This window comes from Oryzias latipes, chromosome 2 (genome assembly GCF_002234675.1).
Source record: "Oryzias latipes chromosome 2, ASM223467v1".
Lineage (NCBI taxonomy): Eukaryota > Metazoa > Chordata > Actinopteri > Beloniformes > Adrianichthyidae > Oryzias > Oryzias latipes.
Genome location: NC_019860.2, coordinates 14,249,783 through 14,276,444, shown reverse-complemented (window position 1 = coordinate 14,276,444; position 26,662 = coordinate 14,249,783). Strand labels below are relative to the sequence as shown.

The 26,662-nt window shown below is 43.1% G+C and overlaps 1 protein-coding gene across 1 annotated transcript; it reads right to left on the bottom strand.

The window, feature by feature from the left end:
• Positions 1-5,206: 5,206 nt before the first annotated feature.
• On the bottom strand, positions 5,207-21,057 carry LOC101172504 (multidrug resistance-associated protein 4-like). Its single transcript, XM_023949797.1, has 3 exons — positions 20,983-21,057; positions 5,519-5,608; positions 5,207-5,437 (listed from the first exon to the last, which is right to left on the bottom strand). Exons 1-3 carry the CDS (start codon positions 21,055-21,057, stop codon positions 5,207-5,209), a joined length of 396 nt encoding a protein of 131 aa, XP_023805565.1.
• Between the last annotated feature and the right edge of the window lie 5,605 nt (positions 21,058-26,662).

The following is a 26,662-nucleotide window of genomic DNA, read 5'->3' as shown; positions in this document are numbered from 1 at the left end:
TCTGCGATTTTTGTTTTGTTTTATATTTACTTATTTTTTGTTGCTTTTGATATTCTTCATGTTTTCTTTATCTGTATTTTAAAAGAAATATTTACACAATATTTCATTTTTTTTTAAACTTGTCCTGTCCAACAGCTGTTAGAGAGAGGGGGGGGATAGGAGGGTGATAATGGGGGGGGGGGGGGGGGGGGGTAAAACCATGAAGCAGCATAAAGCAACAAGTTTCTGGATGGTTATACTCATTTCAGTGAGGTTCAGATGTAATATACGTCTATAAGGGCAGGAGTGCACCTGTCCTAGGTAGAGGAGTTTAGGTACCTTGAGTCTTTTTCATGTGTGAGGAAGAGATTAAAGCCTAAGATTGACATGTGGATTGGTATGCCATCTGAACCCCCTCAGCCAAATACTCAACAAAAGCACGTTGGTGAGGTCACACACTGATAATGGTCCAGAAGGCCTGATGCTCTAATTCATCGCAACAGTGTTTTAACTTTGCTTAGACTGCTGCCCCCGTGCCAAGGTCCCAGATAAGGAGAAGATGGATGGATGGACGGATGGATGGTGTTCTATCAGGTTCAGGTCAGGTTCAAGCCAGTCAAGTTCCTCCACACAGGACTCTGTCATCCATGTCTTTACAGACCTTGCTTTTTCCTCTGGTGCACAGTCGGGAAGAGGCGAGCTCCAAATTGTTCGGAAGCATGGAATTGTCCAAAATGTTTTGGTATCCTGAAGCTTTTAAAGTTCCTCTCACTGGGAATAAGAGGCCAATGCCACGTCCTGAAAAACAAGCCCACATCATAATCCCCCCACTACCAAATTTCACACTTGGCACAATGCAGCCCAAAATGTACCGTTCTCCTGGCACCCTCTTCCTGCGTAGTTCCTGTGAACCAACCAAATGTCTGGTCGGTTCGCCATTGTCATCCTGTCAGTCTGTATCTGGATGTCCCAAAGGATCTTTTCTCTCTCATTCTTTTCCACTTTTGTAGGTGTTTCCCCTTTTGAATTTTGGGTTTCCTGACCATATTCTGCACACAACTTCCTGCATATTATTCCAGCCACTTGTTTGTGGCTAAAAGGAAGAGGTACAGACCACGGATGTTAAGACACGAAAGCTCCTCACCATACGTGGAGGGTTCCATCCCCAATCCAGCACCCTGAGACTGTATGCTCTGCAAGGAAGGAGGCCAAGGACTCGTGAGCATAGAAGCCACTATCCTGAATGAAACATCCAAGATCCATGAATAGATTAAGCTCAAGGTCCCAACTGACATTGTGCTCAGTGAATGTCTCAGGCAATGGAGAGCAGAGGATACAGTGCAGGAGGACAGATCCTCATGGGAGGACAAACCCCTGCATGGGATGTACCACCGGACCATAACTGAAGTGGCTGATATCAAGAAATCCTACTAAAGGGCTCATCCTTGCAGCACCAGAGCCATAGAGGCTCAGATCTACCACACCAGACAAGACCCAAGGTGTAGGCTGTGCAAAGAGGCGCCTGAAATAATCCAGCACATAACTGATGCTGCCAGGGAAAGCATACATGGAGCGCCACAATCAAGTGGCTGTTCATGTCTGTTTCCTCCCTTCACCTGAATGAGGATCTGCTGCTGTAGTGCAGACACAGTGGCTCAGTGGAAACACGTCTGACACCTAAGATGGTAGTGTGAGGGTTCAAATCCCACCAAGGATTTTTGTTAATAAACTCAGCAGTTGTTTGTTTTTTTCAGAGTGTAGAACATCTTCAATTCAAAAGAGAGACTGCAGGTGATCTTCTGCAGACTGACTAGCTCAGTCTTAATGACTTGATCCTGCGAGCAGAAGACTCAGAGTTCAATTCCCGCTGAAAATCTTTCTAAATAAACCAACATTTTTTTCAGAGTCTGGATCGTCTTCACCTCATAAGAACAACGAGCTTCTGTTCTGCTACAGACCTGAGGGCTCAGTGGAAAAACATCAGACTGTCAAAGCAAATGGTTGAGGGTTCAAATCCTGCTCAGTACAGCTGTTTAAAAAAAAAAGAAGAAATATAACAGTTTTTTCAAAATGTAGAACATCTTCACTTCAAATAAGAGACGAGCAGCTGATCTGCTGCAGACAGAACAGCTCAGTGGTAATGACTTGATCCTTGGAGCAGAAGACTGAGGGTTTAATTCCCACTGAACATCTTTCTAAATTACATAAGTTTTTTCAGCGTCTGGAACATCGTCACCTCATAAGAACAATGAGCTGCTCTTCTGGTGCAGACATGAGGGCTCAGTGGAAAAACAGAAGACCATCAAAGCAAAAGATTGAAGGTTCAAATCCCATTAGGTTTCTTTGTAAATATTCTAATAGTTTTTCCACAGTGTAGAACGTCTTCACCTCATAAGAACGACGAGCTGCTGTTCTAGTCTAGGTAGACAAGCACAATGGTAGAGAACAGGTTATTGACAAATATGAGGGTGTGGGTTCAATTCCCACTTTGAGACAGAGGCAGTAACTTACCTCTGTTGGATTGAAGACAAGTTTTGTAAAGGGAGGTCAAGAAAGTGGGAGGAAGCAGCAGATGCTAGATGGAGGATAGTGAAGAGCAGAATAGATAGGGTGGAGGAAGGAAAGGGGGCTGGTCACCAAAAAGAGCCAATACAGAAAAGACAACAGGTGACCAGCCTCTCCAGGGAAGGTTAATTGAGAAGGACCCAGAGCAATCCATATTGCATAAACACAAATATTAAGTTTATGCACTTGCTTTACATTTTGAGATATTAGTATTTATTATACCACACATATGCTACCATCTCTCACTCTTCCCTATTTTCCTTCTCTCCCCATCTCCCATTGAAGACTGGCCACTTTACACTTCTTCCTCTATTTACCTCTATTTTATGGCCAATCTCCACCCAATACTGACCTTCCTACACTGACCTTTTCACCTGCTCTTCCTGTGCTATCCCCACCTAACTTCCTCCTATCATACTTTCTGCTCTTCCGGTTTAATTATCTTCAGTCTTCTTATCTGACAGAGGTAAGTTACTGCCTCTGTCACAAAGTGGGAATTGAACCTGCACTCTTCAACTTGTTAATAACCTGCTCTCTACCACTGTGCTATTCTACCTAGACTAGAACAGCAGCTCGTCGTTCTTATGAGATGAAGACATTCTACTGTCTGAAAAAACTCTTAAATTTGATTTTCAAATACATTTGGTGGGATTTGAACCCTCACTCATCTGGTTGTAAGAGCAAATCATTAACACTGAGCTGTTCTACTCATGTCAGAGAAGCAGCTCGTCTCTCATTCAAGGTGAAGATGTTCCACACTGAAAAAAACTTACTTTGGACTAAACTTTTTGGGATTTGAACCCTAAACCTTCTGCCTACGAGTCCAAGTCATTACCGCAGAGGTACTTTGTCTGCACCAGTGATTCAGCCCGTCTCTGATTTAAGAGGAAGAGGATTTATATGCGTAAAAAAATGTTTATTTGTTAGATATTTGTGGGATTTGAGCCGTGCATCTGTTATTCCAACTTCTCCTTCAGGGAGGGACGTGCTTCCACTGAGCCGTTGTGTCTGCATCACAGCAGTAGATCGACTCCTATTTCTAGAAAATGAGAGAAACCAAATCTAAACAGAAACTTTCTATAAGAGATAGAAGTCTGTGATCCATCAGTGACATCAGCAGCTGAATGGAAGAAAGACCAACTCCAGACTGAGAGGTTGTGGGTTCAAGTCCACAAAAAAAAATGTCATTATGGTTCCCCTAGAGCAGGGGTCGGGAACCTTTTTGGCCGAGAGAGCCATATACGCAACATATTTTTAAATGTAATTCCAAAAGAGCCAAACAATAATGTAGTGTCCCTTTCCCAACTGAGGCACGGAGACCTAACCTCTTTTAAGGTTCTTTATTCTGGTTACTGTAGACCGCAACGAACGCCGTACAATTAATTCAGCAACTCCTGAATCTCTCCCGCCGAGACAAGATGAGAGCGCTTCTCCTAACTTTATATTCCCCTGCTCCCGCTCCAGCCCTCCCATTTCCCTTATTCGGCCCATAGCTGAACCCCATTGGTCCAAACTAACAACAGGCTGAGCGACAGAACTGAGGGCCAATCAGATCTCTGCTTGATGCGTTTAATGAACTCCAGAACTTAGAACGCGGCCCAACAGCCAAGTTAAACTCAGTCTGCGACAATATGTTTAAAACAAAATATACAAGTGAATGAGTGCATTTGATGTAATTTCAACATTTATAAAGTACAATAAGTCTGTGGATTCTTTTTAATAACATTGTTATGCTGTTGCTAATAAATGATGAGTATTTCTCGTGGTAGTTTTGCTGATGGTCTAGTCTGGTTGATCCGTGGTGAGTTTCTGCTTCATGCAGGCGTTGAGACTTTAAACGTGATCTTAGGTTGGTCTGACTGTTCTTTAGATGTGACAAAGACTGCTCACATGCAGACGGGAAGCCAAACACTCACACGCCGCAGTGAGTGACGGGCAGCGGGTTTTACGTTTTTACAATCCCTGCGCGATTCACCTACTGGCCGTGCCCACAACCCCCCCACCCCCACCCCACCCTCTGCTTTTTCCTCACACATCCCGTCCCCGAAACTGCGCGCTCTTCCTCAGACACGGGAATGCGCAGTTTTAGGCACGTCAATTCACAGGTTTCCGGCTGGTACAAACTCTGTGAAATAATAGATAATAGTAAACTGATAGTTTTCTCTCCAAGCACCGCTACTACTGCGCGCCTCTGGCATCGCATCGCGCCCGAGAAGGACTGGTCTAATGAAAAATAAAAAAAAAGTTTAATTAAAGATTTGTCTGCGAGCCACATGTGACCATCAAAAGAGCCATATATGGCTCGCGAGCCATAGGTTCCCGACCCCTGCCCTAGAGGGAGGGCTAATGTGAGGAAGACATCTGGTCTCATGGAAGCGTTTTATATGTAAAGCAGACAAAAGATCGGCTTGTTTGAGGAAAATGTAGAAATTCATTCAATCAAAAATCCTCCTTTAGTTCAGTTTGTAACCCTTGTGCTATCCTAGTGACTTTAACATTGGGAGTTGGGTCATCTAGACCCACTAGACAGTGCGCTGAACCTTTTTTCTTCAATGATTTGTCATCATTGAACTTGTTAGCAAGTTTCTTATAGTTATTTGAATAATTGTTTATATGTCGCGCTGATATACTAACATTCCTTCTATGTTTGAAGCATTTACGGTTATAATAGTGAAGCGCACATTCTGTATATTCCGTCTATTATTGTTATCTCTTCTGTTGTCATGATTTGACTTTGTTTGGCCTCGTCGATGATGAGAATGCGGTTCTTCCTCAAGATGGCTCTGGCCAAACACACCAGCTGCCTCTGACCCACGCTGAAGTTGGAGCCGGACTCGGCCAGAATCGTTTCCAGCTTCTGGGGCAGTTCGTCCGCCGCAGACTTCAGCTGCAACTGCAGGGTGGAGCTCAGCTTTGACCCCTCCCACAGAGAGACCCACAAGACTTCAGGAAAGGGGACAGAACCGTCACTGACCTCGTCTAGAGCTTTCCACAGAGCTTCATCTGAGTGTTGGTGGAAAGGATCCAGGTTCTTCCTCATAGTTCCCGTGAACAGAACTGGGTCCTGCAGACAGAAGCTTTTCGAGCAGGTGGCGGAGCAGCTTAAATATCTTGGGGGTTTCGTTCATAAGTGAAGGAAGACCGGAGCGTGACATTGACAGGTGGCATCTGCTGTAATGCAGTCTCTGTACCAGTCCATTGTGGTGTGAGCCATAGAGCGAAACTCTCGATTTATCAGTCAATCTTCATCCCGACACTCACTTATAGTCATGAGGTCTGGTCCATGACCGAAGGAACGAGGTTCCAAATACAAGCAGACGAAATTACATCAGAAAACCGCTCACGCACACGATGCCACACACGCTGTCTGCCATCTGCCCTGAACAGTGTAAACTGGGATTCATCCGTGAAGAGAACACCTCTCCAACGTGACAGACGCCATCGCATGTGACCATTTGCCCACTCAAGTCGGTTACGACGACGAACTGGAGTGAGGTCGAGACCTCGACGAGGACGACGAGCATGCAGATGAACTTCCCTGAGACGGTTTCTGACAATTTGTGCAGAAATTCTGTGGTTATGCAAACCGATTGTTTCAGCAGCTGTCCGAGTGGCTGGTCTCAGACGATCTTGGAGGTGGACATGCTGGATGTGGAGGTCTTGGGCTGGTGTGGTTACACGTGGTCTGCGGTTGTGAGGCCGGTTGGATGTGCTGCCAAATTCTCGGAAACGCCTTTGGAGACGGCTTATGGTGGAGAAATGGACATTCAGAACCCTAGCAACAGCGCTGATGGACATTCCTGCTATCAGCTAATTGCATGCTCCCTCAAAACTTGCGACATCTGTGGCATTGTGCTGTGTGATACAACTGAAGATTTCAGAGAGACCTTTTCTTGTGGCCAGTCTAAGGCACACCTGTGCAATAATCATGCTGTCTAATCAGCATCTTGATATGGCACACCTGTGAGGTGGGATGGATTGTCTTGTCAAAGGAGAAGTAATCACTATCACAGATTTAGACAGATTTGTGAACAATATTTCAGAGAACTGGTTATTTTGTGTATGTGGAAAATGTTTCACATCTTTGAGTTCATACCATAAAAAATGGGAGCAAAAACAAAAGTGTTGCGTTTATATTTTTGGTCAGTGTATATATATTGAGTATTTTTGGAGCAATGCATGGATGTACAAGTTCCCTCTGGATTAATATAGTACTCCAAAAAACAGTAACCAAGGCTGAATAACCCAGGAATAGGGTTGAGTAAATAAACCCAAGTGTTTTAAGAATGTTTTTTTTTTTTTTTTATTTAATTTCATGCCATTGTTCAAAACCCACAACAGAACAGGTGGATGTGTGTTTTTTCCCTCCAGGTGTAGACTTGGAATCGATGCGTCTTCACGCTGACGAAGTGAGACATGAATAAAAATAACTCAAATTTGCACAAGTAGAACTGTCTTAAAGCTGTCTTACCTTCACCACTCCTTAGTCTGGTAACAAACCTGTCTGCCTGTTTACAGATGGTGGAACTGAAAATAATCCTCATACCCACCCACTTGCATTGCATTCATACACACTTGTTTTGTTTTTTCGTGCTTTTTTTTCCTTTTTTACTCCTACTTTAATGACTGCTGCTGTATGCCTCAAAACTCCCACACATGCATGCATGTATGCCACTGTATGTCTTTATTTTTTAATGCAACATGGGTTTGTGTTTGTAAAGGGGGAAATTTTTATAAAAGCCATATAATCTTAGGACCACAGGTGTAATAGATGGTTTCATTTTCCTAATTAGACTTAATTAATGCTAACGAGGCCATCAATGAGGAATCGTGTGTGTCGGCAGTGTTTAATTACCGAACCGAACGGGTAAAGTGAAGCGTTAACATGAAGTCAGCAGATTGTTGACTGTTTATGTTTGGCCAACATAGATCCAGGAAGTGTGTTCATTTACATACATGATAAGAAAATTGCATTGCGTGGCTATTAGCATGTAAATAGCCTCATTCAACATCAAGCCTATTGAGGCAACAATCACACCTCTCATAGGGTTAGGAATTAAGCTCTTTTCGTGCTGTGAAAGCAGGTTTTAATACAATTTTGAGCTGCAAATTTCGACAACAATGAAGCAGGAAGGAGGGTGCGGACGTTAGTCATCTGTACGCCGATTATTTACCCTCTTTTTTTGTAAGCAGAGGGCAGAGTGTCACATTTCATAGTCACAACAAGCCCTGTGCCAGTTCCCAAGAGTTCCCCGTTGCCAGATGACGAGCAGGCTGTCAGGGGTCACCCGGCAAACCGGTCACTGTCAAAAAGCGCTTTGGTTCTTTGTGGAAGTGACTCAGGAAGTGTGCCAGGACCTCGTTCAATTATCCTTTCTTGGTTTCAGGCCGTTGTCATCAAGAATTATCGCTCAGAAGACTTCTCAGATATGCCCAACAATTCAGAGTGTTGAAATTTTGCAGATTCTTAACCTTATTTCTATTCGTTGCCCTAAAGGGCTTTGCAGGGCGCATCTATACATCTATTTTAAAGTATACTCAGCTTTTTCAACCGTAAACCAAAATGAAAAGTGATTGTTTGGTGATTTGTCAACTTCTACCCTTGGGGGGATGTAATATGAACATGTGGTTTGACTTTCTTCCGGGAAGCGCTACACATGTACTTTTTTTTGGTCTGCTTGTTGCTGTGATATGATCTGTGAAGCTGTTACCATCGGCAACACTTCATTTCCTTTGTCATCCAAACATGACTCCACCGTTATCGTTGTCCTCAACTCACTTTACAAATGAAAGAAAGCTCCTGGTGACCTTCCATTATCTCCCAACCGCTCTTGCTTTCCCCGCCCCTCTTTTGCGGGTCGCCACGTGCTGCCTCTTTAACGCTCCAGTGGGCAGCAACAATAGGGACAGGAGAGCCAAAATGGCATCTGCCCCTCCCCACCTTCCAACCCTCCCCCGTCTGGCCTTTTCTCGTGGGGCCAGTCCCATATCAGTCCAGCCAATCTTAATGCACGTCTTCCGCAACAAATTGGCCAGTTTACTTAAGAGTCTGCTGCGGCCCATGAATATTTGATGTGGTCAGAGCTTTGGAGTGGAGGGATACAATGACGGGGCCTTATCTTTTAGAGCCAGACAGAAGGGGTCGGATTCTGGCCCGACCCAGAATCCTCCAGTCCTCTCCGGAGATCGTGGAGGAGCCTTATCCAGGAGAAGTAGACAGCGTCGAAAAACATTTTTTCCCATTCGGCCGCACCTTTGAGGCGTAAAATGACAAGGTCTTGAAATGACACCAAAACACGGCGGTTGGACGAAAACCAAACCAAGAGAGAGAAGCTTTTCCTGATGGTCTCAGTGACTGACATTTGGAGAAAACAGAAAATGGGCTTTTCATACATTAAAGTCCCATTCCAATCATTTTTGGATATATTTTTAAAGGGTTCCTAGTGGTCTTTTAATTATGATTATGGCATATTAAGCCAAAATCAGAAAACATGTGTTTTTTTCTTGGACATAGTTTCTGCAGAGCGGCAGGAGTTCGTCATTGATTTGCCACTTAGTTGTGGGCATGACTGTTGGCATGAAGTAAGCCTTCCGTCATTTCCCATCAACCCTTTGTTTACATTCTCTCTCGCTATCTTACAGCCCCTTGCAACCCTTACCGAACAGCACCGGTGCAACAAAATTGCCGAGCATTATCTGAGCCATCCAGCTGTACTACAGTTTTTTCGTTTTGTACAGATTCACAACGATTTGAGCAAAGAAATACTCAGAAATGCAATTTTGGGAGATGACCACAGCCTTACCCCCATTAGTCAATGCATACTCCCCCGGCAACAACCCCGCCCACAGCTCAAAGGCAAATTTTTGATGAACTACTGCCTCTCTGCAGAAACTGTCTCCTAGAAAACAATTTGGGCTAAAAATGGCATAATCATACTTAAAAGACCACTGGGAATGATTCGAAAATATATCACAAGATGATGGGAGAGGGACTTTAAAAAAACAATTGTCGTAGATTGGCACACTCAGTCGATTTTAAAAATTGAAATAAGAAAGACAGGATTTTTAATAACGCCGAAGGACCAGGTTTCCTTCTTACGGTAAGACCAGACGACGTGGTTCCAGAAGAAAGTGGGAAATATGTTATATCTCTTCGTGATCAAATTCAGGCAAGGATGGCAGAGAAAGGAAACAAAGTAAGGATAGTTTTTCCCAATTATCCCTTCCCCCTTCTCCCCTCTCTGCGCCTTCTCTCTGTCCCCGTGGGCCTGGGGTGGCTGTGTGATTTAAAAAAGGCCTCTCATATTGCCTCGGCTGTGATGGCTAGTAATACTGTAGCCTCCAAATCAATGGAGCCTGTCCTAGATTTCGCTGCGGTCTCAACTCTCCCTCTATAAAGGGATCTGGAGGGCACTCTATATTTTTATTACCTACAGAGAGAAATGGAGAGGCCAGGACCTGGATCTCATTTCACCCACAACACACACACACACACATGTGGGTTTCACATGTAAAGAGTGCATGGGCTCACCAGCATGCAACATTAAAGGAAGACAAACACGCGCACGCATGAGCAAACGAGTAATCAAGCGTATGCATGCGCAAACACACCGATTGTCCAGGGTCTGAACGCGAGGCCCCGTCGCGGCGTTAAGGAAGGAACCCCGGCAGCGTCTGTCTTTCATCATTAGAGGGATCACACACACACTCGGATGCAAACACATGCGCAGAGGGCCGGGATGCAAATGCAGGGTGGTGGTGGTGAGTAGAGTAGGGGTGACGGCTCTGCTGACTGTGCATGTTGGAGGGCTGCTGCAGAAAAAGGTGGCACAGAGTTTCTAGAAAGAGGCATGGAGAAATGAGAGACATAAAACCGACCACAGCAACAACAACAATGCTGACTGAATTTTGATTTAGTTTGCGCATATATTGTATTTTCAAATCCAAGAGAGCAGATCCAGCAAACACAAAAATCCAAAGTGAATTCAAATACCTGAGTGTTTTCATCTACCAGTTTTTTGTTGTTGCTTTTTTGGAGTATAAGTCACTTTTTTTTCTTCCTAGTTTGGTCAGGGATGTGGCTATGTCCAAACTCCCTCCCTACTCTCTAACTACTAATAAAGTATAGTATAGTGTGGGACTGTCTAGTTCCCTGGATTTTAAGAGCAACTCGGAAACCATGCAAAATATGAAATCACTGATTTCACAAAGTGAAAACCTAATCAGCACAAGTATTTTACGACTATTTATGAATCCACTGTGTTCTGATGATGAAAACATTGATAGTTCATTTAAAAAATATCTATAAACAAATGTTCTTTGGTGAAAATTGTATAATTGTGGTCTTTACTCCCCAATCCAAAGACTTCTGGGAAATTTCTAGGGCACTCAATTTAGGAATTATAAATTTGGACAACGCTGCAAAATCGTGAACGCACTATATCATGCACAATGTAGTGAGTAGTGAAGGAATTTGGACAAAACTCAAGTGCCATGCTACTTTACAGTGGGCTTGAATACATGTGAGCCACCGCTTCCAGTAAAAACTCTAAATATACGCCTGCATATTTGCGTTTTGGGCTTCCCCGTTCATAACTGTCATGTTCTCACATTGCAGCGCATATTTGTAAGTCCGTTTTCGGGTTCTATGTACAAAACGTAACAAAACTTAAATGTGCGTTGAAAGTTAATCCTGTTGAACTTTGACCAATCAGGTACTTGGCCTTGGTGGTGACGTATGGGTAGCGTTTTTTTCAAAACAAAGAAGTGCCAACTGCTTGAAAATTCATCAAGGAGGAGAAATTAACAATGGCGGTCTGTGCCTGGCTGGAATTTTGTGAGCCCGAAGTCTTACAGAAAAAAAAACCTGGAGCTAGATTTGAACCACTTTAACATTTTGCACCAAGCCTCTACCAACTAACTGTAAGTGCATGCACTAGTATTGGGTAGCAACACACCTCCATGAATATTGTATGTTAAAAGTAGGGTGGCCCTGAAGTGCAAATCACTCGACACAAAAACATTTGAAAGATCACAACGCCAATTAAAAAAAAAAAACTTTTGCAAAACAAGATTAAATGTTAAAAAAGGACAAATATTTTAGAAAACGAAATGAAATGTTGGAAAACGAAACACAATGAGAAACCAGAAAAGTACTGAGGGACATCGCTGATTGGACGATGACGTTTCTCCATTATTTCTACTGAAATTAGGCTTTGAACACTGAACATCATCCAATCAGGATGTTCCTCAGTACCTACCTTTCCCAGTTTCTCATTGTGTTTTGTTTTTCCAACATTTCATCTTGTTTTCTATTTTTTTTAACGTTCCATTTTGTTTTAATTAAAATTTGTTTTCTTAAATGTTTTTTTTTCCACCATTTTTTTATTTTATGTTTTGGTTTCTGGAATTGCGTTTTGTTTTCTAAAATGTAATGCTGATTTTTAACATTTACTTTAATTTTTTAATTGTCGCTGTGATCTTTAAAAGGTTTTTGTATCAAGTGATTTGTTGAATCATTTGCACTTAAGGGCCACCGCATAAAAGTGTGTTGAAAACATCGCAAGTTCTTGAATGCGCCACACAGGTGCATGCAGCTTTATCCCTTGTGCTATCTTAGATGACCACGCCCTCACATTGACGTGTTCTCCCTACCATGACAAAGGTGGAAAAAGGTGAGAAGATTTCATGTAATCCATGGACACCATTGAAGTTCACAAGTCATTGAAGAAAAAAGGTTCAGAGCACTGTCTAGTGGGTCTAGATGACCCAACTCCCAATGGTAAAGAGCTTACGATAGCGCAAGGGTTAAACTGACTTACATGCGATTTTAAAAAACGAATAGCAACAACCACTAGAGGGCACTGTAGGTGTGTATAACAGTGCTACTGACCGAATCGCTGAAGAAGAAGAGTTGTTCCAAACTAACGTAGACAGTGAAGAATTGAATGGATTTAGTGATTTGAAGTGATAGAGTTTAGTTGACTTGTTAGCATGTTCTTTATGTAATCTGAATAGCTGTTTATATGTAGCGCTAACATACTACACACTTCAATTCCTCCCATTTTCATGAAACTAAACCAGCATCAATGTGCTACAGTAGGGAAGTGTGCATATATTCAGACTATAATTGTTATCTTTTCTGCTATTATAATTTGCCTTTCATCATGTAATGTCCGTTTTTGGTCCTGTATTTTGTAAAATAAATGTCAACCAAAACTTATACATGATTTTTTTTTTCTTCTTTATAATGCTAGTTTTTATCTGCTTCAATTTATACTCCCAAGCGATTTATAATCCTAAAAATGAGGAAACTCATTCTGATTTGAAGTACCAGGGACCAATTGATTGCATCAATGGTCTTCTGAGCTTTTCTCACTGCTGGGGAGGTTTTTTGGGGGGCAGTGAAGAAGAAACCTCTAATCCCACAAAAAAAAAAAAAAAAGAAATCTCATAAAAGAACAAGAAAAGGTTGATCTTAGAAGTGCATCTAAAGTCTTTGGTGATAAGTGGATTCATGTTGTCCTTTTATTCTGTTTTTTATGTCAGAGTGGGACCTCTGGTGGTTTATTGTGTGGATCTTTGTGTGTCTGTCTCCATTTTCAGGTGTGATGGTGGACAGTTGTGCCTTCTGATTGGACCAGAGGTGATGGAGGCAGCCTCTAAAATCACAGCGCGGACCACCAGTCTTCAAGTAGCGATGTGTGCTGCACGTTGTTACCAACTCTGTGCCATTCTCCACCTTGACCTGTACACTAAGTGTTGTGCAGATTATTGGGCTTATTCTTTTGTTCATGTCTGCTCTGTAAAGTTTTTTGCGCCTGGGGAAGGTTTCGCCTCGGAAGTAATTCAATATAGAAGCGCTACTGAGTTCAACGGCCATAAAGTAGAATTAACGCTTCAAACAATCTTATTTTCTTTCCTTTTCTTTTAATGAGTCCAAGACAACCGTCAAGTACGGTGGTTGAGAGGTGCAAAACACACTTACATTTAAGATACCACAACAACAAATCCCAGTGTAAATGTACAAATACTGAAACACAACAGGAAATCATGAAACACAACAGCAAATCATGAATCACAACAGGGAGTACCCTTAATATTGCAACGCAATGCTCTAAATTGTTGTAATTTTTATTGTAGTAACGCAATTTAAAAATATGCTTTTGGGTTTTCTCGTGTTTAGAATGTACACATAAAAAAAACAGTAATAAATAAGTGTAAAAAAATCATTCACAGTTAATTTTATTCATTATTTCAGGATCTTCCCTTTCTGTTAAAAGCTGTGTCTCTGCTTTCGTTGTTGTGTTTCTGGATTTGTTCATTTGTACCAAGATCGTTTTTGTGATTCGGTATTTGGTAACTTGCACCTGGATTTGCTTTTGTGTATCAGGACTCTGTAATTTGTTGGGTTTCAGAATTTGTTCATTTGTTTTTAGTGCTTCATGATTTGTTAGTTTGTACCGGGATTTGTTCTTGGTAGTATCTGAAATGTAAATGTGTCTTGCACCTCTCGGCCACCGTAATCAAGCAAGCAACCACTGTTTCCAAGTGGAAAATGAGATGAGTTAGGCTATTTGAAACGAATGGCTTGGGGAATTGATTAAAAAAAAAAAAAATCTTTAAGAACAAATGGATGGACTTTTTACAACAAACACAATTTCACACGCTGTCGCCGTCCATGCAGACTTCTGGCAACTCCACGGCTAACACTCGTCACCTCAATAACATTGGAAGGTTAAAGGCGGACGCCCTTTGTGCACCCCCATTTTTCTCCCAGCACCCCAACCTCCCGCCCAACTGCCAGCCACCCATCCACTGAGCCAACCTTCATCAGTGGCTAATTCCATCTGCTGCAATTCATTTGGCCCTAATGTGCTTTTAATTGGATTACAGAGCCGGTCACGGGGAGGGTTCAGGAAGGGGTGAGGAGGAAAATGCAGAGGTGAGTGGCGGGGGGATGGGGGGGGGGGGGTTACTCCATGACACGATCGAGGGAACCTTATTATTCCATCCAAGCAAGGAGGAAGAGACAATGAGAGCAGGAGAGAAGAGCATGAAGCTTTCATAATGATACCATGAGTGCTTGTTTCCTCGCAGTCAGCAGGATTCAAAGCCCTGAGAGAAACTCTACACATCTTTAACCGGCACTTTCGAGTTGGGTCGGGCAAAGAAAAAGGAAAAAAGAAAAAAAAATCTGGCTTCGCTTTGATGTGGTGGTACCACAGTTACCACGTGTGGGTAGGTGTGGGTATTTGTGAGTAGAATAGGAGTTTAAAAGACGGCGGTGGCCAGAGAGGGAAGAAAAGATCAGAAGAGCAAGAGGAGTGAGGAGAATACGGATGGGTGAAAAAAACGGACGAGTTGTTTATTGTCAGAAGTCCTGAGGGTTTAGGAGATGCAGAAAGGAGTGTGGTGCTTTTAATAGTCTTAGTCCTGAATTCTAAAGTTGTACGAATGCAAAAAAATAAAAAGCCTCTTTAACTTTTCCCAAAATGGAAGGCCCCTACATTTGACTGCTCTCTTGGTATTCACCTCACGGCGTCCCACAAGATTAAAAGAAGGGATTTTTCAAAGAACAGGGGGGGGGGTCAGTGTTTAATTTTTGGTTGAATTGATAAATAAATTACAGCCGGATCGATGGACTTTTAATCTGCAGCCGCTCTTGACAAGCAGCCAAGTCGACCCCCTTCCCCACTCCTGCCCCACCCGCCATTTCCAGCCAGCTTTGGATGCCTGATTGCAAATAAAACTTGTGTCCAGAACACTGACCCTTCATCTCTTATGTCTGCCCCACTTTGAAGAAGTGCATATTTAAAAAAAAAACAAAAAAACAAAAAAAAAACTGCGTTAACGGTTTTTCTATGAACCCTCGAAATCACGAAAATGTCATGCTTTTCAATCCAACATGTATTTTTGGAGCCAGTACGCTTCTTTTTGAAATTGATTAAGATTTACTCCCGGAGAAGCTAAACATTTCCAGCTCTTTGATAAAAGGTAGGATCTATTTAAGGGAAGCTTTATTTCCTCCTTTTGTGACCTTGCAAAGATCTTTAAATGCAACAAAAAAAGACCGTATTTGTAAATGGCAGATGCCAAAAAAAATGCATAATAAAGAAGAAATCATACTACGCACTTTTGGATCCACTTTTTCACAAAATATGGAAACAAAGTCAAATCATAACAACAGAAGAGATAACATTAATAGACGGAACATAGAGAATGTGCGCTTCACTATTATAACCGTTATTGCTTTAAACATAGAATGAATGATAGTATATCAGCGCAACATATAAACAATTATTCAAATAACGATAAGAAACTTGCTAACAAGTCAACTAAACTCTTCGTATCACTTCAAATCACTAAATCTGTTTCACAGAAGCCAATCTACGTTTATTTCAGTAGCAAAAAGTGATTCACACACCTAGAGTGCCCTCTAGTGGTTGTTACTAATTTAATTTTTACAAAGATTACATTTAAGTCACACCTGAGCATAAGGTGCACCTCCCTGCCAAACTATGCACAAAAATATGCAATTTGTACTTCAAAAACTACAGTAATTGACGATAAAAACCTTCTGTTGTTGCCTATCATCACATCTTATCTCTTTTTGCGGTTGATTGTTTTTGCGTTGTCTTCGAAAAGTATTGAGCAGTACGGCGGTCGACTTCCAATCAGAAGATTGCAGGTTCCGAAATTTCCCCTTTTACAAGTTTCCTCAGTTCAGAAGCATCTTCAGCAACTTCCTATGACTGAATCTTTATTCTCCGTCAAATATTTGCGGCTGCTTTGTACTTAGACTGGAGATTTTCCTTAATGTCAATGTGGAGGCTAACAACTCGTTGCCAACTTCAGCCACATCCAACTTTTAAGTCAGTCCGGATAAACACAGCAAATTAAAACGACACAACCATCAGAAAACTGGTATTTTCTAAAAAATAATGATGAGAATGCATTGGTTGCAAGGACAACAAGCGCTGCACCATTTTTAAACAGAGACGTCCATTGCATTAGTTTTATGTGAAGTTCAGATCCGAGGTCTGCTAGTTAGTGACCCCTGGCCCTTACATAGACAACAGATGGAGACAAATATTAACTAAGCTTTTAAACAAATAAATCTTTATCAAAATTATTTTTTGAGTGCCAGTGTGTGGATACATTTAAGAGAAGCCACCTCAAAGAATGTCATAAAAATAGAAAGTAAAAACTGTTGGGCATGTGGTAAGTGTATCGTAGTAATCCTAAGGCTAATGTAAATTGCCTGCACTTATGACGTGTGAGTGAAGCTGTCGTACAGTGCCCTTGTGTCACACTCCAGTTGTCGGTGAGGTGTAGGTACTGGCTCTTTATTGACTGTACAAAATTCCAGCATGCATGGATTTTTGCAAGGGCAAGTGTGCCCTTACAAAATACACAAGGAGCAGCCGGACATACCGACTGCTCCTTTCAACGGGCACTTATCACTTGAACAGAAGTCATGGGTCCCATGCGCAGGGTTTAAAGGGAAAAAAAAATAAGAAAAATCTATATGTGTCTTATTTTTTACCTACTTCACCCTTACCTACCTTTGCGTGTTCTTTAAGTATTTGCTATAATCTATCGCCCACAGCATGCCATGCAGTAAAAATGTGCATGGACACTTTTGCTCTATTGGTTCACCAAGCTGTCTACGACCATTTTTCACTTGCAGACAACCTGTATCCTCGCATAAGGGCAGTTGAGAATAAAGGCCACGTCACACAGCAGCCACATACATTTTGCGTACTTTCCAGACAAGAAATATTGGAGATACATGCGTGACGTATTTAATGCACGTCGTCGATATGCGCAGATGTCCATCAAGGGTTTCGGCTGACGGGTCTTTACGTGTTATTGGGTTTTAAGCTGTCTTGTTCAGTTGAGAATGGTGTAATTTATGCGTACTTTACATAGTTTTTGCAAATATTATGTATATCATATGCAATTGTGTGTGATTTTTGCTAGACGGGTAAACACATTTGTGGCTTTCCACAACTGTTCCACGAATGTCTAACAGACCTTTCACGCATGTACCACCGTTGTATAACTTTTATATCATGTATACGGCGCACCTATCTCATTTAAAATTACGTAATTGGTGCACGAGTCACTAATGATTTGCATACAAATGGCACAATAATCACGCACGGTTCATGTGCTTTGTTGATTTACATGTCCTTTGCATTTATTCATACTTCTTCCGTGGCTTTAACATTAGTCATTCATGAAACACCTGTGAAAATTTCACATAAAGACCACCACTTTTCTCACTTTTTGCACTTGTATTAATGTATGACCAGTTTTCATCTGTACAACATGGACAAAATGTACGTAGTGGCTGTGTGACACAGCCATAAGTTGTGACTTAACACATGAATAACACATGAACAAAATATAAATTGCACTGCACCAAATAGAAGAATGGACAACTAAATGATCAATAAAAGAACAAGAATAGAGGAGAGAAAATAAGGAGGACAGAATCCCAATGAAGCCTACTAGCAACTTATTCTCATTGAATTAAAATGTAATTAAAACACGTTAACAGTAAGTTGTATGCACTATAGCAAATATAGAGAATAGTAATAATAATGACGATAAAAGAAAATGTACATTTTTAGCATATCAATACTAATACAATATAGTATTAATCTAAGCAGCGGAAATGGGTCGACATCAGTTTTTTCTGGGTTTAGGAGGAGGTTATTCATTGTGATCCAGGTCTTGATGTCTCTTATGCAGGCATTAAGTTTCTCCATATGAGCATTCTGGTCAGGTTTAATCATATGTACAAGTGCGTATCAACCGCATTAAAGTGAAAATTGATACTGTGTTTCCTAATTATGTCTCCTAAGGGCAGCATGTGAAGCATAAACAGGATGGGTCCTAGAGCTGTGCCCTGTGGGACTCCGTAGCTAACTCGAGTGCAATGAGAAGACAGTCCATTTACATTAACGTCAGTCAAAAGTTAATTTGCGATCAGAACACCCAAATGATATGCAACCTATACATTGGGACAACCTCTTTTGCAGATTTTATTCACACAAGTACAATTCCTTACTTGTTCCTATATATTCCCCTTTGTTTAGGAATCAGTTGTTCTTGCCTGCTTGGTCCTGATTTGCCACATTTCACTGTTACCTTCACCTTCAACCAAGGTGGACATTTCATGAAGCCATATTGTTATCAAGGTAACAACTTGATAACAATACTACATCAAATTTAGTAAAGGTAGATAAACCTTAGATAGTTTTTTTTTAGTTGTAATTTTCCCATTTGCCTTGGAGTACTGTTCTATTAAGTGGCAATTTTTTAAGGAATAATCCAATCACTACAACTGGGATTTGGTTTTTGTATCTCTTTTATCTCATTTATGGTTCATTAATACTTAAGGAGTACAACCCTTTACAGTATCATACATGGGATCTAAATCCTTGAGCTGCACTTTAACATGTGTACCCAGAAGCCCACCTGTATGTTGTGAGTGTTATGTGTTCCTCTGCAGGTTATTCTCTAAACGGTGCATTGCTTTCTTTCATTTCCCCTTCTTATATACATCTTATTGCTGTCAAAACACAAAAATTAAGGGAGAACAATGTAGATGGGTATGTGCATTGATTTCTCTACATTCAGTTCCGGCAGAATGGCGCTGCTTCCAATACAAATGAAATAAGAAGGACTTCATAGAGCTGCAAAACCGTGTTTGGTTGAAAATTAAAGAGCTTATCATCCATCAAGTGATGAATTGCTTTAGCGAGAGAGGTAACTGCTTTAATGCACTTTTGGAAACAATAGGAGACGTTGACCTGTGGGGTGGGAGGCAAATCTGCTGCAGGGAAAACTGTTCAGATAGAACTGAGATAATGTACTTTTTTTTATAGATTTTGAATGGGGATTATTATTTTTAAACTGCATTTTACATGACCTCTGGGACAACTGCACATCCATTTTCACTTTTTTTTTTTAAATTTAGACTAAATTCTTCCTTGTTTGGGATTAGCATGGACTGTAGCTCAGAGGATTGGGGATTTGACCAGCCAAGACACCTAACTTATTACCACCAACTGTAAAAAAAAAAAAAAAAAAAAAAAAAAATTGATAGTACTTTAAATTTATAATCACAATGAGACATTTTTTCAGATCAACAGGTACAAAAAACTCAGCATCTACAGTGTCAGATTCGAGTATTGGTTTGTTTTTTTGTCATATTTCTTAGTTTCGTTCATGCCTGTGTTTTTAAATTGTGCTGCTGCCTGTCCACAAGATTCAAGCTAACTATCCACAGCTGTCTTTATTTCTGATAAATGTCAGATTTTCGTTCTTCCTTGTCAAGAGAGTAATTGCTTCAGTGGCAGGAGTTTCGGCACTGCAGTACACTGGCAAATACTGGGTTTTACTGTAGCTTGTATGGAGCCATGCCATGTTTTACATGCTCCTGTCTGTTTTTTAGGGGGTTGGCTGGGATCACGCCACTTTTCCTGTCATTGTGTAGGGTCACCAGGGCTGCTCCTCTTCATGTGTTCTGTCCTTCAGGGGGGTCTCTGGGGCCGCTTCTCTTAACGTGTACTGCAGGAGGGTAACTGGCTGCTCTTCTTCATGTATCCTTCAGGACGGTTTCTGGGGCTGCTCCTCTTCATTTATCCTTTAAGTGGGTTGCTGGGGCTGAAGTTCTTCATGTATGCTTCAGGATGGTTTGTGGGGCTGCTGATCTTCATGTGTTCAGTCCTTCAGAAGGGTCACCAGGGTTGCTCCTCTGTGTGTGTCCCTTCAGGAGAGTCGCTGGGGCTGCTCCTTTCACGTCTCCTATCTCCGGGAATGATCACCCCCGCCCCAAATCATGTTCCCTGTCCTGAGGAGGGTCACTGGGACCGCTCCTCTTCATGTTTCTCGTCCCTGGGAAAGTTGTCCCGACTCCTTCTGCCTGTTCCTGAGGAGAGATTTCCCATAATACTCGTCACTTCTTTTCATTTCCTATTTTTAGTTCTCCTCCTGTCAAGGTTCTAGCGAACAGCTGTAATCATTTTTTAAATGTCCTTTAATGTATATAAGTATCTGATTTCAGTTCTTTCTTGTCAATTGATCCACTTTTAACTTTTTTTTGTGGCTCCTTTAATTCATGTGTGTCATGGTGCCTCTGTCAGATTCCTCCCCCCTCCCCTCTCTGCTTGGCCTAATTCACCACAGCTGCCACCACTCAACTCATCAGCCTGCCAGACCTTCATAAGGAGCTCCAGGACCAGTATTCAACGCGAGTTCGTTGCCTCTAATGGTGCTTAGTCTGGTCACGTCACAGTTCCTTGTTATGTACCTCTCGCCTTTGTCTTACGTACACCTTGTCCTGTCCCCAGGAATCTCATGCCCACGAGTGGACGCTCAAATCTGGAATCGCCAAGAAGACGCCCATCGGGAGTTACCTACCTCACTGGGAAACCTCGCCAAACGCCAAGCCGCCTCACGAGCCTTAGCCGGACCTCCAGCCACGTCTCGAGCCATCGCCGATCCTCAGGTCTCGCCCCGGACCCACGGACCCTCTCCAGCCACGCCGCCTCCCTGCCGCACCGGAACATCCCCATCAGCGGAGCAAATAAAACTCTTACTAATTCAAACTCACCTTCTGTCGTCCTTCCGGGTTTCAGCATCTGGGTCTGCCTAGCCTAGCTAGCCATGACAGAACGAACTCGCCAAAACCCTGACCCAGCTGACCCGGAGGAACTTCGCCTCGCCGTAACCCAGCAAGGGATTATGCTAGGACGTCAAGCCAACACCCTCACTCAAATGGTGTCGGCTCAGCAGGACTTATTCCGCCGTCTAGACGGTATGACGCAAGCTCTCATTGATTTAACCGGACAATATGCTAACTCTGCTACAGGTACTCACCTTCCATCTTCCGGCAACAGCTACACTTCCGCTTCCGATCCCACCCATGCTACGGAAAACTTCCGTTTTTACAGGCGATTCATTAGGAATTATAGCAGTATTGCAGCACCCCTTACACGCCTCACTTCCACCACTCAAAGTTTTCAATGGACCCAGGAAGCCCAACAGGCTTTTGATCGGCTCAAGGGGCTCTTCGTCACAGCTCCTATCCTGATTCAACCCGACCCTTCTCGCCAGTTCATCGTGGAAGTGGATGCCTCGGACTCAGGGGTCGGAGCGGTCTTGTCCCAAAAAGAGCATCACACCGGTAAGCTCAAGCCTTGTGCCTTCTTTTCAAGAAAACTATCGCCAGCAGAGCAAAATTATGATGTGGGAAACCGGGAGCTGCTGGCCATCAAGTTAGCGTTGGAGGAATGGAGGCACTGGCTGGAGGGGGCTGAACACCCTTTCGTCGTCTGGACGGACCACAAGAACCTGGCGTACCTGAGGACGGCTAAGAGGCTTAACTCTCGACAGGCTCGTTGGTGTATGTTTTTTGATCGCTTTCGTTTCACCTTCACCTATAGACCCGGTAGCCGGAATGTCAAGCCCGATGCTCTTTCCCGCAAATATAGCTCCTCGGACAAGTCCACAGCCACCATCGTCCCTTCCACCTGTATCGTGGGCGCCCTTACCTGGGACATCGAAAACCGTGTCGTCCAGGCCCAAGGTGAGGAACCCGATCACGCCCCCTGCCCTAATGGCACTCTGTATGTCCCTACCTCTCTCAGGTCGGAAGTAATTTCCTGGGGACACACCTCTCGGGTGTCCTGCCACGGCGGCGTTCAGAGAACCCTCAATCTCCTCCGTAGAAGATTTTTCTGGCCTTCTATGGACAAGGATGTTCGAGAGTTTGTGGCTGCCTGTACCACCTGCGCCCGCTCTAAGTCATCCAATTCAGCACCGGCAGGACTGCTTCAACCATTACCTACCCCGAGCCGTCCCTGGTCACACATTGCCTTGGACTTTGTCACCGGTTTGCCCCCTTCTCAGGGTAATTCCGTCATCCTTACTGTCGTTGATCGGTTTTCCAAGATGGCTCATTTCATTCCCCTTGCCCAGCTGCCCTCAGCCACTGAAACCGCACAAGTCCTGGTTGATCAGGTGTTCCGGCATCACGGCATTCCCCTGGACATTGTTTCTGACCGTGGCCCTCAGTTCATCTCTCGGGTTTGGAAGGCCTTCTGCTCCGCCTTGGGGGCCACGGTCAGCCTCACTTCTGGATATCACCCCCAGTCCAACGGTCAAGCGGAGAGGGCCAACCAGGAACTGGAGGCAACTTTGCGTTGCCTGGCGGCACAGAACGACAAGGACTGGTCCCAGTATTTAGTATGGATTGAGTATGCCCACAATACACACTCATCCTCCGCTACTGGGGTGTCACCGTTCGAAGCCGCCCTCGGGTACTCACCACCTCTGTTTCCGTCCCAGGAACTCAATTTGGCGGTGCCGTCTGTCCAGGAACATCTCCAGCGTTGCCAACGCATCTGGCAACAAACCACAGCTGCTCTCCTCCGCACCAAGGAGAGCAACTGCCGCATCGCCAATCGACACAGGGTGGTGGGACCCACTTACCAGCCTGGTCAGAGGGTATGGCTCTCCGCTCGCAACATACCCATCCAAGCCACCTCCCGGAAACTGGCTCCATGGTACATCGGACCCTACGTCATTGACAGGATCATCAATCCTACCTGTGTCCGACTTCATTTGTCACGAGCGCTCAAGGTACACCCGTCGTTTCACGTCTCCCAAATCAAACCCGTTCAGGATAGTCCTCTGTGCCCGCCGTCCGCTTCCCCACCACCCGCCCGGGTCATCGACGGCGCCCCCGCCTTCACCGTTAGCCGGTTTCTGGACATCCGGCGTCGGGGTCGCGGGCACCAGTTCCTGGTTGACTGGGTGGGTTACGGTCCTGAGGAGCGGTCTTGGATCTCGCGCTCTCTCATCCTGGACCCGTCCCTCATCGAGGACTTCTTCTGGGCCCATCCTGATCGCCGCCCTGGACCGCCTGGAGGCGGTCGTTGAGGGGGGGTACTGTCATGGTGCCTCTGTCAGATTCCTCCCCCCTCCCCTCTCTGCTTGGCCTAATTCACCACAGCTGCCACCACTCAACTCATCAGCCTGCCAGACCTTCATAGGGAGCTCCAGGACCAGTATTCAACGCGAGTTTGTTGCCTCTAATGGTGCTTAGTCTGGTCACGTCACAGTTCAATGTGCTTGTCATGTTGAAGTTTAATTACAAAAGTTATGAGTGCATCGCTCATCACTGAAGGCTCTGCAACACTTTCATGTATGGCTCTTTCACCACCAGTTCATGACACAGGAAGAAAAAAAAACTTTCTTGCGCTGATATGCAAAAGTTTACAGAAGTGAAGTGTTTTCCCAATCAACGTAGATCAGCCCATTTTGTCAAAAAGAAAGGCGAAGCGACACTTTACGGTAGTAACATGTTGCATATCCGTCAAAAGCCAACATGAAAAGCCGTTTTTCTCCACATCAGAATCAGATGATTCACATTGATCGCCATTGATCGCATAGACAGACTAGGAGTTATATATATATATATATATATATATACACACACATGTATATATATATATATATATATACACACACACATGTATATATATATATATATATATATATATATATATATATATATATATATATATATATATATATATATATATATATATATATATATATATATATATATATATATATATATATATATATATATACACACATGTATATATATATATATATATATATACACACACATATATATATATATATACATATATGCATACGTATATATATATATATATATATACATACATACATACATACATACATACGTATATATATACGTATCAGGGTTCGTACGGGCATGAAAAACCTGGAAAGGTTTTGGAAATTAAAAATACAAATTAAAAGTTTGTCTTCTGCATAGTTGAATAAATTGTAATATTTTGGATGCAAAAAATATTAGAAAATAAAATAGTTTAACTTGAGACTTGAATTTATATCGTGGCAGAATTTCAACCTCACACCATCGATGATGGCAGTTTACGTTGCCGTAAATCAAATGTCATCAGTTCAGCCCACGGCGCAACTTGCTATCGGACGTAGATTATAAAAATGCCGGGGAAATGTAGTTTAAACAAGTGGCTTTTCAAGAAGTATCAACTGTGGCGACTGAAAGACCCTGACCAGAAATGTGCAAAATGCAGACTTTGCTTTGTCATTGGCAGCATGAGAGAATCGCGCCCAGTGAGTCACATCAGAGAAGAAACAGCGATGGCTGCTGAACGTCACAGGTAATGATGGCGTTAATGTGTGAAGTGTATTGCATTCAATAATTTTTTCTCCTTAAACGGGTGATCTTTGTTCATATCTTTTCCGTGATTTTCTTAGTATTTTTTTTAGAACTCCGACCAGGCTGCGCTCTAACCTCATCCGCTCATGAAAACGATAAGATATGCTGTAGAAAAATGGCTTGATTTTGAAAATTTACCATGAGATTTCTTTTATGTATTATTTTTTTCATTAATCTTCTTCCGTTTTATCCCTTTCGGGTCACGGGGCTGCCGGAGCCTATCTCGGCCACTTGCAGGCAAAGGCAGGGGACGCCCTAAACAGGTCGCCAGTCTGTCACATATTTTTAGTTATTATATATATTATGTAAAATATTATATTAATACTCTCTCCTTTCAATTCAACAGGTCTATGAGCTTTCGTCCACCACCAAGCGAGTTAAACCCTGTAATCAGTCAGGTTTTTGGAATAATCGACTTGGTGCAAATCCCTAAAAAGTATCTGTTGAACAAGACACAACGGCGGCTCAGCTCAGCTATGACCTTCTTGGCCCTCTAAGCTGGCTGACACAAACAAGGTGACACTTGTGTCGCCTTGATTTAAGCCACGACTTCCAAAGCAGATGATGTCAAAATCAATATAGCAGCGCTATCAGGCCCGCTCTGAGAGTAATGAGGGCCCCTCAGAATGCTACACAGTCACGCACATGCACACACTTAACCACATCCCTTACTTCTTCATCATATCATCAAACTCATCAGTAGGCTCAAACTGGGAAAGGATCAATACATGGCAGGGGTCAGGGTGAGTGGGTCGAGGCTCGTGACACTGGTACTAATGGCGCCCGCTCGTCTTCGCTCACTGTCAAAACAGTGTCCTTATCATCCTCGCCTAAGCCACCCACTGCGTCACACGTGTCAGATGATAACAGAGCAAAGGTCAATCCCTCTTGATACTGCCCCGATTGAGTTAAGTGAGGGGAAACGGTACTCCTGACATCTCAGGTGAAACCCGTGCCAGAAGTGATGCGATAGCTCGCCCCCCTCTCGGCCTAACCCTTCATTACGACCCGGTTTATCATGCCAAGAAGAAAGTGGCAAAAACAAATTAGTCCACGGAAGGGGAAAATAGCCTGGGATATCGATTCCGCCTTTTCATGCCAGAGTGGAGCACAGAAAATATTGGGCTATAAAAGAGAAACAAGGATATAAAGCCATTACGGTGCGCACTTAATTGATCCCACTTCCCATAACAAATTAATTGAGCGGAAAATGGCAGATGGCTTTGATGAATGTCATAAAAACAGGCTTGTCAGCAAGCGGGGGAGTGCGCGCGACCCCGTTGCTCCCCTTCACTGTATCGCATGGAGGAGCGGCCCAGGAAGGAGGCATGTTGGAGTGTAGTTTGAGTATTTAGATCCCAGCGATCCGGATGGTAATCACATTGACCTATTGACACCGTTGCTAATTGTCTGCTAGTGAAATTACTTTTTTTTTTCCTTTCCTCGTTGTCGGGTCTCCTTCCTTCTGAGTTCCTTAACTTGCCACAGGTGCACAGGTGTGTGTTTGGTTGGGAGCGTGTGTGTGTTTCAGTGTATGTTTCCACTGACAGGCTGCTGTCCCTGTAGCAGAACAAATGCTAATTTAATCAATTGGCTATAAATCCTGCTGGCCGCTGACTCATGCGTCTCCTGCCCTGGGGACTCCAACAAAAACCCTGCCAGTGCAGTTTGTTCTGCATACACACATCCCCGCCTGCACACACACTCATAAAAGCATCCATCATCCGTGCTCATGTCTTCCTTCTTTGCATCACTGCGGCACCAGATTAATTTGATATAAACCAGCGGGTACAAACACATATG

Excerpts from the sequence above, each read along its gene's own strand:
- LOC101172504 (XM_023949797.1), bottom strand. The coding sequence starts at position 21,057 with ATGGCTCGAGACGTGGCTGGAGGTCCGGCTAAGGCTCGTGAGGCGGCT. Across the intron at positions 5,609-20,982 it reads TGGCGAGGTTTCCCAGTGAG|GACCCAGTTCTGTTCACGGG; the intron begins GTAGGTAACTCC and ends TTCTGTCTGCAG. Across the intron at positions 5,438-5,518 it reads TGTGGAAAGCTCTAGACGAG|TTGCAGCTGAAGTCTGCGGC; the intron begins GTCAGTGACGGT and ends TCCACCCTGCAG.